The 14966-nt window shown below is 45.1% G+C and overlaps 1 protein-coding gene across 1 annotated transcript; it reads right to left on the bottom strand.

Moving 5' to 3' along the window:
- Positions 1-6820: 6820 nt before the first annotated feature.
- Positions 6821-13472, bottom strand: Ctsv (cathepsin V). The gene is made up of 8 exons (XM_038334962.1): positions 13352-13472; positions 11985-12121; positions 11288-11410; positions 11051-11197; positions 9893-10117; positions 9544-9706; positions 8095-8212; positions 6821-7210 (listed from the first exon to the last, which is right to left on the bottom strand). Exons 2-8 carry the CDS (start codon positions 12108-12110, stop codon positions 7108-7110), a joined length of 1005 nt encoding a protein of 334 aa, XP_038190890.1. The 5' UTR covers positions 12111-12121; positions 13352-13472; the 3' UTR covers positions 6821-7107.
- Between the last annotated feature and the right edge of the window lie 1494 nt (positions 13473-14966).

A 14966-nucleotide genomic window follows, 5' to 3' on the forward strand; every position in this document is an offset into this window, starting at 1 on the left:
CCCTACACCAGCTGTCACAATCACGTGTTTTTGCCTTATCAAATTTTCAGATAACATTAATTGACTTTCAAATATTGAACCAATTTTGCATTGGTGAAATAAACTATACCAGGTTGTAATGTGTTTTGTGGGTATGATAATATACAGTACATTTTGATCTTTAGCTTTGTGTGTGTGTTTGCATGCACACTCGTGTGCATGAATGCATGTCATGGCTCACATATCTGCAGGTTAGGGAACAAAACACGGAAGAGGGCTCTTCAGAACTGGCAGCAAATGCCTTTGCCTGTTGAGATACCTTGCCAGCCTTCACCTTATTTTTTGACACAGGGTCTTGAACCTGGAACTTTCTAAAAGACAAGACTATCTGGCCAGTGGGCTTTAAGGATCTGCTGATCTCCATAAACTGGCTGCCTTTACACTTGGGTGTTTTTTTATTGTTTTTAACGTGGGTGCTGGGGGATCAAATTCATCCTCATTCCTTGATGAGATATTTTACCAGCTGAGCTACATCCCAGCCCCAGTCAATTTGCCTTCAACGGGTCTCTGTGGAGAAAAGAATACTGAAAATTATAAGAAAGGTTAACGGATCTTGAATTTTTAAAGTAGAAATGACTTTATTTCTATTTTACTCTATTTACCCGGTGAAAACAGCCTTAGGCCATGGGAAGCTGGACACACTCACTCACCACTATTCATAATGTGGCATTGTTATTGTTCAACCCTAATGACAAAAGCTAGTAAGACTTCTGGATCTTCAAAGACAGAGTAGCCCTGGAAACTAAACCATAAACATAGGACCCTGAAGTCATACATGGAAGGACGTCCAGAGACCTCCTGAATCGATGAAAACGGAAGTGAGAGCAGGGACTGAACAAGCCTTTGACGTGAGGCAGACAGGGCACTACAGAAGCCTTCCCCTGGCAGAAGCAAGCAACCACCCAACCCCCATTCTCTAGTCAAATGGTGTTAGCAAACCTGAGTGGCGTTGATCTTTCCGCTTTGGAAGAAGTGAACACGGAATCTGAATTTGCAAGTGTTAAAGAAGCTGAGGTTCTGTTCTCTGCCTGAAGCAGGTAGGACTTGGATTCTCCACCAGGGCAGTGTTAGTGGTCAGCCAAGCCTCTGTCCCTACCCAACATTAATTTATACTGATAGGCAGTGTAAGGCAAAGCTAGCTTCAAATTAGGCTTCTCTCCTCCAACTCCGGCTGTCAAGACCATCTGGGAAGCTTGCTAAGTTGGGAGCATAGCCCCCCAGCCCCCAGGCCTGGGAGTTGTATTGGTCTGGACTCCAAATCCCAGCATGCCGGGTCCTGACCCCTCCCTGGGAAAGGGGTCAGGACCACTCCCACAGGGTGTTTAAGTGAGCCCCCAGAGGAGAAATGCGTGGTTCCCCTCCTCCCATCCCCCATCTGAGAGCACAGGAGTCCCATTAAACCTGGATATTTTTAATTTGGCTTGTTGTGATTTTATTTGATTGGGAGCTCGTGTTAGGAGAAATTCCTAACAAAGCTGACCGTCCAGTTTTCTTTGGCATCACAAGGAGGTAGAATGAAGTTTCTGTTCTGGGTTGCCTCTTCTCTGGTGTCCAAACCAACCAGAGGGGGGGGCTGACACATCTGTACCTCTAATGTAGCATGGTCTGACCCAGCCTTCTGTTTTTACCTCCCCTCTCCCCACTCGAGGGATAGTAGTTAGTCAGAGAGTTGATCACACAATCTAGTTCAGAGTCAATAAGGTCACTGCCTGAGTCACTGCCCCAGTTTACCGGGAAGGTGACTGTGGGGGAGGGAGGGTTTGAACTTTCACCCCACCCTCTGCAGCTATGCAACGTGAGTCAGGGCCCCATTTTTGTTTTTTGTCCATCTGGATGGTTTGGAGAAGCTTAACCAGGAAGCCGACAAACACACCCACCTGACCTTTGAGCTGCGGCTGTTAAAGGCAGTTAGGATCCACAGCCTCTGTCTGTAGGATACAGCAAAGTCATGTGCTACCCTAAGAATCAGCAACATCACAAGAATAAGGAGATATGCCAGTAGACATCAATGCCAAGGCAATTATTTGACGAGGGTTTTTAGGTGACCATCAAAGAGCACTTCAACCAGCAATTATGGATTTTAAAAAAAGTGTAAAAACACTCCTCTGAACTGGAAACATAGCTCAGTTGGTAGAGGACTTGCCTTGCATGCACGAAGTCCCTAGGTTGATCTCTAGTATCTCATTAAAAGCTGGGTGTGGGTGCATACCTATGATACCTTCCCTCAAGAGGAGGCTGGAGGATCCAGCATTCAAGGATGACATGCAGTCCTCAGTTACACAGAGAATTTGAGGTCGTTCTTCACTCCACCCCTCCCAAAAGAAAGAAATACAAAAAGAAACAATAGAAATGACAAAACTGAAAAATATAATGAACAAAATAAAACCTTGCTGGATGAGCTCAGAAGCACAGTGGATGTGCAGAGCTTCTGCTTCGGGGACTCGAGTTTTGGATATGGGAATGTGACAATTGTAAGACATTTAATGAAACTGGATTGTACATTTAAGTGATGAATTCCACCATTTTACCACAGAAAAATGAAAATTTATTTCAAGTTTTGCAGACTTCAATACTGATAGGTTTTTTGTAACTCGGTATTAGGTTTCTCTGCCGACGCAGTAAGCCAGATTGGCCTAATAAACCTGATCCTTTTAATTCGGCTCTAAGATTCTTGGGTGACTCTCCAGCACCCCCAGAGGTAGGGGGCCACAGGGCAACCTGTAGGTGCGGTCTTGAACTTCCAGGGAGAAGCCAGGACTTTTGGTGATCTTTCTGAGAGGGGCGGGGTTTGGAATGGGGAGGATGGGGCGAAGGCGGAGCTTCCAACTGAGCAAATACTTCTGCTAAAGCCTTTGCATGTATATCACTAACCCTGACTCAGTGTCCTGCCAGTGGATATCTTTTTCATTATAAGATTTATAAGGGGAATGGAGGGAAGGTTCGGTAGTTAAAAGCACTTGATGATCTTCAGGAGATCCAGGTTCAATTCCTAGCGCGCGCGCGCGCGCGCGCGCGCACACACACACACACACACACACACACACACACACACACACGACAACCCATAACTCACATGGAAGAGGGGGAGGGATAGAGTTAAGAAGTTAGGGCTAGAGATGTAGCTCAGTTGGTAGAGTATCTATCATGCCGGAAGATGTATGTTCTATGTGTCCAGTTAAATACAAATGTTGAGAGAGTCCTCTTCCAAAGTGAAGAGGTTGCTGCATCCATCCCCTCTACCCAACTTCTGGAACCCCTTTGGATGGTGAAGACAACACATTTAGCTGCCACCATGCCCTATACCTCAAATAACCCCAAAAGTGTGGCTTTTGAGTGAGACCAGCAGCTTCAGGCTGATGCCCATACTGTTCTGCCACTTTGATGATAAACCCAACAGTTCCAACCTCAGTGATACACAAAGAAAGATTTGAGATAGGGATTAAGAATTGACAGCAGTAAAGCAGTCTTAGGACTGTGGAAGCAGCCGTCCTCTTCAAATAATTACCTTGTGTATATGTCCACAGCCTGTAGTGCATGTGGCAAGGTTGGATGTCAATAATTGCATTCTGCCTTGTTTCAAACAGGGTCTCATGCTCTTCCCTGTGTAAGGCAGACTAGCCAGCCTGGGAGCTTCTGAGGATTCTGGTCTCTACCTCTCATCTGGCTGTAGAAGCTCTGGAATTAGAGGCACGTGCTACTTTACCTGGTTTTGTATATGCTTTAGGGAATCTGGACTCAAGTGGTTTTATCCACCATGCTATCTCTCCAGGTCAGTTCTGTTTTGGGTCATGTGACATCTAGTTACCCTGTGAAGCAAGTTGTTTGCCATAAATTCAATATTGTCTGATCCACCATGACCTAAATTTTGATCAGTGGAAGTGACACATATGGTTGAGCTTGTTGAAGTACCGACAAGTTATGCAGAAACATGTTTTAAAAGCTGATGACCCTTGGTTCTGTCACTTTCTCTCCAGCTACAAGCAGGGCATCATGAAAAGCTCTCGATAATTAAGAAAAAACTTGAAAAGTGGGTTTGTAGCGCTATGCATACAGCACCAGAGTGACAGTGGCGGTCCTACATTGCTTGTCTGGAATGTTCCTATGGGACAGGGTGAGGGGAGCCCTGATAATTCATTTTGCTCAGAAGGAAATGACTAGACACATCTATATACTGATTTTATGGTCTGTGGCTAAGGGTTTGAATGCTCAGAAACTTGGAAGGAGCAAAAGAAAAAAATGGGTGGGTGGGAGGTGACCTCACAGGAGAGGATTTCTGATTATAGGTACCGGCTGGCCTTCTCCTGTGGCCACACAGTATGATCAAACAAGTGGCCATGTGTAGGTTGGGAGGAATCATGACTATTCATTTAATTCTTTCATTCTCAGAGGCAGCTCAGAGTTGTTGCCTAGGTGTCTAACACACATTTCAATGTAAGTAACAAGAATTACAAAAGTTTTAAAATGAGCCAGGTGGTTGTGGTGCACACCTTCAATCCCAGCACTTGGGAGGCAGAGGCACATGGATCTGTGAGTGCAAGGACAGTCTTGGTCTACAAGAGAGAATTCCAGGACTGGCTCCATAGCTACTGAAAAACCCTGTCTTGAAAAAAACAAAGTAGCACCCCCTCCCCCCAAAAAAAGCAAAAAAGTTTTAAAATGTAGGAAGTAGGGCCAGTTCTGGTAATGCCTTCATTTAAAAATGGAGAATAAGGAACATTTATATATTTTAGTGTTTACTTCTTAGTTACTTTTATTGCCATGACAAAACACCATAAATAAGGCAAGTTATAAAAGCAGTTAATTAGAGGCTTGCTTACAATTTCGGGTTGGTCCAGGACCACCAGGCAGGAAGCATGGCAGCAGGCAGGCAGGCAGGGATAGCACTGATGGCAGCAGGCGGGCAGGCAGGGATAGCACTGATGGCAGCAGGCGGGCAGGTATGGTGCTGGAGCACTAGATAAAACCTTATATGTTGAGATAACAACTAGGAGGAATAAAGAGCTAACTGGAACGGCATAGGCTTCAGAAGCCCCCTCAGTCCCTGTGACACACCTCTAACAAGGCCACACCTCCTAATCCTTCCCAAACAATTCCACCAACTGGAGACCAAGCATTCAAACGTAAAAGATAGGGAGTCAAACTACAACATGCATGCTCCACCCCCAGTAAATAAATGTAATAAAGAATTAATTTTATTTTTATTTATTTATTTATTTATTTTGAGACAGGGCTTCTCTGTGTAGCTTTGGAGCCTGTCCTGGAACTTGCTCTTTATAGACCAGGCTGACCTCGAACTCAGAGATCTGTACGTCTCTGCCTCCTGAGTGCTGGGATTAAAGGTGTGTACCACCACCGCCTGGCAAGGATTAATTTTAAATGCCACAGGTAAAACACAAACGAGACATCCATGTGCTACGGGGGCTTCCTGTTTACTCTAAGCCCCTCCCTATTCTAAGATGCCTGTGTTATAACTTACTCTATTGTGATTTAACTGTTGGGGAATATTATTTTAAGGTATGTGACTTTTGTTATGCTGCATTTGATTAACTGTGAAACTGTGGTTCTTTGCCTGTCTAAAACACCTGATGGTCCTAATAAAGAGTTGAATGGCCAATACTGAGGCAGTAGCAAGGACAGGCAGGGCTGGAAGGCAAAGAGGATAAATAGGAGAATTATGAGAGAAGCAAGGGAGAACAAGGAGAGGAGGACGTCAGGGGCCAGTCACCTAGATACCCACAGAGGAAGAAGTACATCTGAGTCTGCATACTCTAGAACAGCCTGTGGTTCTAGACTCCTTTGGCAAACCTCCGTCTCCAAAAATATTTAATTATGATTCATAACAGTAGCACAAATAAGTTATGAAGAAACAACAAATAATATGGTTGGGGGTTATCACATTATGAAGTAGCAATAAAAATATTTTTATGGTGGGGGGGTCACCACAACATGAGGAACTATATTAAAGGGTCACAATATTAGGAAGGTTGAGAACCACTGTGTAGAACAATTTGCTCTTATTCTTCTGTATTTGTCAAGTTTTCCAGATATGAGTTGAGACTGGGTATAATACATGCTTGTTATTTTAGCCCTTAGGATGAAGGAGAGGGATCATGGGTTTAAGGCCAGACTATGTTATATAAACAAGACTGTCTCTAATAGTAACATACTGAGAACTTTAAAAAACAGCTAAAAAAGTTAAATAAAGTGATAAAATATTTGAGGTGAGCTTATTAGCCCTATCTGATCATTTCATATTATACATGTATCAAAACATTTTATTGTATTTCAAAAACATATGTAATTATATGCCACTTAAAACAAGTGGGGCTGGCAAGACAGCTCCATGGTAAAGGCACTGTGGCCTCACAACCTGATTTTGATCCCTAGGACAAACACTGTAGAAGAACTGACTTTTCCAAGTTAGGCTCTGACCTCCACACATGTATTGCAGCATGCATGCATCCCATCTAACACACACACACACAAAAAAACACGCATAAACAAACACACACACACACACATGAGAGAGAGAGAGAGAGAGAGAGAGAGAGAGAGAGAAAGAGAGAGAGAGAAACAGAAAATGAAGGTGTAAACAAACAAATAACAATTACCCCATAGCTAACTTATATACCTGATGGGAAGCTGAGGTTAAATCTATTATCTTTAAAATCAGAAAGCCCAGCAGCACCTGTCACGTTTTCCATGCTGTACCACAACACCCCAAGCCAGTCTTTAATCCCAAACACTTATCAGCACATTACAAAAGGAAGTCCCACCTACATACACTGAACTAAAATTTATTTTAAAAGCTAAAGAAATCTCTATACATCCTTTATAAAACAAATACTCCAGACTCAGAATTAAGCAATGAGTGTTCAATATTATAAAGCTGTGTGTAGAGTAGTTTAAGTAGTGGTAACATTTAACCCATGTAAAAATGTCACAGAATTCAAATCATGACTTGGATCTTCAGTGATTCAAGTACTATGGTCTCCGTAAGGGTTTGGTCAGTTTTAAGATACATCCCTTTGGACGCAATGTCCAGGAGTCTTTCATTACCATTCCCCATCAATTCACGGTAGGGTAGCTGGCCGCAGTAGCAAGTCCACAATGGTTGTTCCTGTCTTTGGCTATATGGACGAAGCCTCCCATACCCCATTCAGGACCCCAGCTGAAAGAGATTCAGGAAACATGAGAATGATTAATAATTAACACTTGAAAATTGGACTGAACTTAGCGCTGAGTGCTCTAAGATCTACACACAAAATACACAGAGGCATTCATTCCTGTTTACTGTGTGGAAGCTTTAGGTCAATGCTGGTGCCTTCATCTCCTCCTTTTTTTTTCTGATAGGATCTCCCACTGAACCTGGAGATCACAGCCCCTGATGGCCAGCCCTGGGGTACAGTGTGTGTTGCAGTACATGGCTTTTGTGGGTGCTGGGGATACGAACATAGGTCCTCAGGACTGAGTGGCAAGTCACTGCCTCAGCCCCTCACTTATTTTGAGACAGGGTTTTGTGTAGCCTCCCTAAGAGGAGGCCCTTGAATTCTTGGACCTTGACCTTGTTGGGATACAAGCAGGCACCACACCAGGTGTTGCCTGGTGGTGCTGGAGACTGAACCTAGAGTTCTGCATATTCTGGGCAAGCTACATCATCAAGGCAAGCTAGATCTGAACAGTACGATGTCTCCACAATGTTATGTTATATCTCAGTGAAAGATAATTAGTTGTGAGACTTAATTTTGACAGGCTTTAAGGCTGCTGAGAGCAAAATGAAGGTAACACAGGGAGATGGGCTGAGGTTTCTGCTGGCCAACTATTGCTGAAAACCTTTAGTTTTTAGCTGAAATCACACAGGTCTCATAGGCTTATTGAAATTTAAGCCAAATTTGGAATCTCTCCCACAAGCTTAGTTCAGAACCTAAAACACAAACCCTCCACTCTAAGACGTCCAGCATTTTAAAATTTGAATGTCTGTGAACTTGCATCTAAATATTGAAAACCCCAAAAGAATTCCCTTTTCAATTTACAATACAACATTTTGAGTCTTACCTGTTCTTGACAATCCAAAATTTATTCTTAGCTGAATCTGTTCCTTCAAATCCATAGCCAACCACCAGAACCCCGTGGTCGAGGTCCTTGCTGCTACAGTTCGGTTCATAGTAGATGCCTGGCAGAGTTAAATGAACACTTGGTGAGAGGTTCCAGTCACCACGGGACTGTGACCCACCTTGGCCCCCACAATGTCACAGATCCCAAAGTCCCGAATTTGACTAGAAGATACTAGTCAAAAATAATAGTGGTCATGCTGGGTGAGGTGGTGCATGCCCTAATCCCAGCACAGCAGAGACAGGTCTCTAAGGCCAGCCTGGTCAACAATAGTGAAATCTGTCTCAGTATGAGACAGGTTTGATATAGTCCAAGCTGATCTCCAACAGGCTATGTAGCCAAGGATGGGCTTGATTGCCTGACCCTGCCTCTGCCTTCTGAGTGCTGGGATTGCAAGAATGAACTACAATGCCTGGCTCATAAGGAGCTGGGATTGAACCAGAGCTTTAAGAATGCTAGGAAAGACTATCAGAACACCCTCACCTCAATAAAAAAAAAAAAAAAATTCTACTATTTTAAAGCCTATGGCGATAGGATCCATCTTCTAGCTAGCCCTGCTACTCTAAAAAAAAAAAAAAAAAAAAGGATGAACAAGCTTTCCTCCCTTTCCCCCATTGAATGACAGGTTCCTTAAAAGTCCTAATTACAGCAATAAATCTTTTGGAAAGTCAGGCGGTGGTGGCGCACACCTTTAATCCCAGCACTCGGGAGGCAGAGGCAGGCGGATCTCTGAGCTTGAGGCCAGCCTGGTCTACAAGAGCTAGTTCCAGGACAGGTTCTAGAAACTACAGGGAAACCCTGTCTCGAAAAAACAAAAAACAACAACAACAAAAAAAAAAACTTTTGGAAAAAGATCCAGCTATTGGAGAAGAATTAGGTAAATTAGGGTCTATCTATCGAAGTAATTCATAATCTTTAAGGAAACATTTCAGATGGTAAAGGTGCTTGTTAAAAAGGCTCAGGGCCTGAGTTTGATTCTGGGGTCACACACAGTAGAAAGAACCGACTCCTGCAAGTTGTCTTTTCACCTCGATATGCATGCATAGCACAGACGCACTCATCCCCCAAATAAACGCATTAAGATTTAAAGAGAGGGATGCTGGAGAGATGTCTCGGCAGTTACGTGTATTCACTGCTCTTGTAAGGAACCTGTCTGGTTCCAGCACCCACTGGGTGGCTTACAATTGCCTCTCAGTCCAGTTCCATGCTTCAGGACTGAGGGCACCTGCACTTATATGCACCCCTGTCCCCAGCATAATTAAAGAAACCTTGAAAATGCCCAATTGATCAAATAGAAACATCTGTACATTAAATATAGACTCAAAATCCCCAAAAGTCCTAGAAAGCAAAACTCATGTGCAAAGGCAGGGTGGCACTAATTCTAACAATTACCTGAACGATAGAACTGGAAAGACGGATGGCTTGCATCCATAGCCACAGCAATAGGCCCCACAGTTGCCACGGCCTTCATGAGAGCCTTCTCTTGCTGAGGGATATCCACGTATCCTGTGTCATTAGCCACAGCAAACTCGGGTCTGTACTTACAAGGTCCATCCTTTGAAAGTTAAAGGAGAGACTTGATCACAACTAGAAACAAAACCCTTAGCGATGTTCAGTTCATATCAGGTCAATACTCACAAACCATCCATCAGAACAGAAGGCTGTTAGCTACCCACAAAGTACAAACTCTGAAAACCATGTCTGGTAATGTTTCTGAAAACAGAGGAAACAAACCAATTACCTTTGCTTCATAGGGATAGGACTCCTCTGAGTCCAGACCTTTGTTGTTCAAAATGTACTGGAATGCATAATCCATCAATCCACCATTGCAGCCCTGATTGCCTTCAGCCCGGGAACAGTCCACAAGGTTCTGCTCACTCAGGGAGACCAGTTTGCCAGTCTTAAGGAACATCTGTCCTTCCAGGGCCCCACTTGCACTAAAAGCCCAACAAGAACCACACTGGCCCTGGAAAGAGAAAGAGATAAGGGGTTTACAAGACAAAGATAGTCAACAGCTTTTACATGCGCCTTTAAACAGGAAGCTGGATGTGGCGATGCATGGCCGAAATCCATTTGGGAGGTTCTGAGCTTGGGGCCAGGCTAGGCTAAATAGTGAGACCCTGTTCCATTCACGCTCCAAAGGTGTAATATGCCCAAGAGCAGACAGATCAAAATACTGTATAGGGTCCAGGCTAAAGCATAGGCAACAACCCTAGCCCCCTCAGAGGAGAGACAGGTAGTTGGTGGCTACCGGAGGAGGGGAGTCATTATCTTCAGTGATGCTGTCAGTATTGAGTTGCCCAGGCTCTAGTGGGTGGAAAGCTATGCCATACCTATGTGTGCATGGCAGGCTGGGTAGCCCTGGTTAAACTCCATGGGCTACAGAACAAAAAGATGGGTACTCATTGGGGGTGTCGGTGTTAATATGGTTGAGGGGAGGATGTCGGGGGCTGAGTGTATAAAACTGCCAATATCACACTGCATTATAGTGAAGCAAACTCCAATTCCTTCTTGGCCATTCTGTAGGAGAAGGTATGAACCATGCAAGGTCACACCTGATTCTTTGGGGGGAAGGGTTAGGTGTGTGTATACATACATACATACATACATACATACATACGTGTGTGTGTATGTATGTGTATAACAGAAGCCAACCTTGGGTATTGCTTCTCAGTCACCATCTATCTACCTTGTTTTCTGAGACAGGCTATCTCACTTTTGGCTGGAACTCACTGATTTGGCCATGCTGGTGGGCCAGTAAGCCCCAGGAACCTGTCTTGCTTCCTACTTACTGGCAGGAGTGCTACCACATCAACTTTCTCTCTCCCAGGTGTGGGCTGTGGGGATCAAACTCAGGTTCTCCCGCTCACACAGCTGAGACGTCTCCCAGCCCTCATACCTGATTCTTCACGGGAGTCACACAACCTTTTTCTCTCCAGTCCACAGACTTGGGGATCTGAAGCATCAGAGGCTCCTGAAATACTTTCCCCTTCCTGTGCCTCTGGTGCTTATAGCCATTCACCAACTGCCGGAACTCTTCATTGGTCTTCCGAGAAAGACAAAAAGTCGAAGAGGTGAGATAATTTTGTAAAAAGAAAACGGAAGGTCCAGAGAGCTTGTATCACATCACACTCACCATGTCTCCAAAGGCGTTCATCTCCATGGTGAAGCCATGTTTCCCCTCACTGTATTCCCCATTGTGCAGCTCAATCATCTTCATATTCTTCTCCCACACTGCTCTCCTCCACTCTTCCTCATTCTAGAACCAAACATGGAACTGGTAGTTTTTATTTTTGTTAAAAATCGAGGGGGAGCCAGGTAGGTTGGCACATGTCTTTAAATCTCAGTACTGGGGAGGCAGAGGCAGGCGAATGTCTGTGAGTTTGAGGCCAATTTGGTCTCTAGTGAATTGCACGGCAATGAGGCCCTGTCAACCCCAACAAAAAGGAGGTAAGGGGCTGGAGAGAGGGCTCAGTGGTTAAGAACACTTGTTTTGTGTAGGACCCAGGTTTAATTCTTAGCAACACATTCAGATCATAACCATCCATAACTCTAGTTCCATGATGCATATGATCACAGACATAAATGCAAGCAAAACACTCTCTATAAGTCTATAAATAAGTCTTAAAAAAATTCAGCCCACCTAACCAAGTGGACCTACCATAACAGCTACCCTCTAGAAAGCTTTTCTCCTCCTGAAAGCATACAACAGGGATGTTTGTGCTCTATTCCGTTCACAGTGGGTGTGTGATTGGGATAGTCCCACTAAGAGCTGGCTATAAACTTCCAAGGGCAAGGAGGCCCATTCTCGAGACACTGGAAACATTACAAACCGTGCCATACAGTCTTCTGTGTGTAGACTTCCACTGGTGCCATTGGGCACTAAACGTCTGATTAAATTTTGGAGTGGCTAAGGCTGTCCCCAAGCACAGGGTAGCCAGGAGGAGCAAACGATTCATGGTTCAAACACCTAGGGAAGGAAAAGAGGAAATAAAGATTTGACAAAGCCTTTTTATTGTATTTTAATTTTTTTGGTTTGAGATTGGGTTTCTTTGCAGCTTTGGAGCCTGTCCTGGAACTCACTCTGTAGACCAGGCTGACCTTGAACTCAGATCTGCCTGTCTCTGTCTCTCCTGAGTTCTGTGATTAAAAGCGTGTGCCACGACCGCCAGGCTAAACATTTTTTCTTTTACGGATAGGGTCTCTGGTAGTTCAGGCAGACTTTGAACTCTTATTTGGCCTCATCTCTCAAGCGCTGTGATGTTTAGTCATGAGCCATTAGGCCAGCAGCAAATCAGTTCATTTAAAATATTAGTTAAAAACCACCTTAATAAAACAGAAATGTCTTATACGTGTTAATAAGTATGGGTGTGAGTGGAGAAAAACAAGCCAGAAATTAATCTTTGGAACTTACTCGACTCATGGGGCGGCGGTGGTGAACGCCTTTAACCCCAAGCACTAGGGAGGCAGAGACAGGCGGATCTCTTGAGTTCGAGGCCAGCCTGGTCTACAAAGTTACTGGACGGCCAGAGCTAAACAGTGAAACCCTGTCTCGATACTGATAATGAAAACTTGCCAAGTAAATGGCATAGAAACTACGATAAACTCTTTTCCATTATAGTGGCATGATAGTAGTCTTGAGTCTCCCGGCATTGTATGACTCAAACTTAAGGGGACAACTTGGTCCAGGTCGTGTACCGACAGAGTTGAGTGAGCCCAAACGGGGGATACAGGAGTCCCTAGAGATAAGCTGCTACCTCACACTTTAATGCACAGCTGGGGACCGGTCGGGACTGAGTTTCCAGAACTGAAGCCTCGAGGCGATACCCCCGCTCTGGGTGATCCCGGCTCTGCCGGGCCGGGGGAGGGGGGGCTTGTCGTCCGCTCCGCCCTCGTAGCCACCGCCCACGGGTGTTATGGCGGCACAGGGAGCCCTGGGCCCCTGTGACCAGCTTCGGGAGGGGGGGATGTCCTGCTGCCCCTCCGGTTCCCATCAGGCCCGGAGTCAAGCGGCCTGGCGACGACTCCGCTTGGCAACACGGACCCCGTCACTCCGGGGAGGCCGAGGGATCCCGCCCACCCCGCGGTCCTGGCCCATCCTGGGGTCCCCAGCACGGGTTGCAGATGCTGTGGTCCCGGGCTCTCCATTTTCCTCCCTATAACCGCTCGCGCAGCGTTTAGGCCCGCTGGGGTCACTCACCTGGAGCAGCCAGCTACTTACGAGCACTCCACAAACTAATATTCGGGAGGTCGCCGAGGTCCGAAAATCTGGCCGAGGAACGCAGGGCTCGGGCTTTAAAGCCTCCCAGGCTGCGGCCCCGGCAGGGCCCGCCCCCGCGCCGCCATTGGCTGTGTCTGCCTGGGGGCGGAGCCTGCGGGGCTCCAGGCGCGTGACGCCGCCAGGTCCTAACCTGTCCAGCTGTGTGACCGCCTGGGGCCCCAGGCTGAGCTCCTTCCTGGAGGATCCCCGGGTCCGTGCGGCGCCTCAGTCCAAAAAGATAAGCTCCGGAACCAGGGTCTGCTGCGGAACATCCACCCAACCCTTCTGTTTTTAGTTTTAAGAGTTTTGGATTAAAATCTGCGGGGTGGGAGTTTATATATAATCCCGTGATTTCTGTTTAACGCACAGCAAGGCTGGGTCTAAGTGGAAGAAGGCAGAGCCATGGACAAGAGTCTGGGCGGGCTTCCATAGAATTTAGAAAAGTCTAGAGATGGGGGAAATAAATCCAATAAGATGAAGTCATGATCACGGATTATTCCTTAGGAGCCTTTCTCTCAAACCTACTAGACATTACTCACGTGGTGTGTGTGTGTGTGTGTGTGTGTGTGTGTGTGTGTGTGTGTGTGTCGGGAAAGGTTGGGTGGTAGCTTTAAAAAAAAAAGAGGGGGGTTGAGAACGATGAAAGCTGCTTTTCCTTCTCTGCGTTGTGAATTGTTTTCCTTAGTCTTAAAATGCTTCTTCTGGAATTTGATGAATTCGCTGGAAATGTATATACATCTATTTTAGTAGGGTTTATATGGTTTCACTCTGTAGACCAGGCTGGGTTTGAACTCACAGGTATACTCACGACTCTGCTTCTCAGATGTCGGGATTAAAGGTGTGAAACACAATACCGCACAAGATATTTTGGTTCTATCCCTCTCAGTTTCCTCCTCCCGGCCTCTCCTCACTCGAGAGGAGATATTTAATATGAAGGCTGTAGTTGTGTAGCTTGAAGAAATTATTCGGACAGAGGTAAAAAATACAGATATAAGGACTTAAGGATAATAATTCAGAAAAGTGTAATTTTTTTAGTCACGTAAGAATTTTTTTCTGCCGGGCAGTGGTGGCACATGCCTTTAATCCCAGCACTTGGGAGCTAAAGGCAGGCACATCTCTGTGAGTTCGAGGCCAGCCTGGTCTACTCTACAGAGCGAGTTCCAAGACTGGCTCCTTAGCTACTGAGAAACCCTTTCTCGAAAAGCAAAAGAAAACAAACAAACAAATAAAAACAAAAAACAAAAAAGGATTTTTTTATTGGCTATTCTGTTTAGTTCATTGAGTTGAATAAAGTTTGGTTAATTTCAATATGTGATCTTTAAAATTTGCAATGCCTTTATAATGAGGTTTAACATAGTATTTTTATTTTTATTCATTTATTTTTCTTTGCGAGACAGGGTTTCTCTGTGTAACAGCTCTGGCTGTCCTAGAACTTGCTTTGTAGACCAGATTGGCCTTGAACTCACAGAGACCTGCCTCCCTCTGCCTCTGAAGTATTGCGTTTAAAGGCATTTGCACCACTGCCTGGTTAAAATAGTAATTTTTTTAAAAATAA

The sequence above is a fragment of the Arvicola amphibius genome, chromosome 6 (assembly GCF_903992535.2).
Source record: "Arvicola amphibius chromosome 6, mArvAmp1.2, whole genome shotgun sequence".
Classification (NCBI taxonomy): Eukaryota; Metazoa; Chordata; class Mammalia; order Rodentia; family Cricetidae; genus Arvicola; species Arvicola amphibius.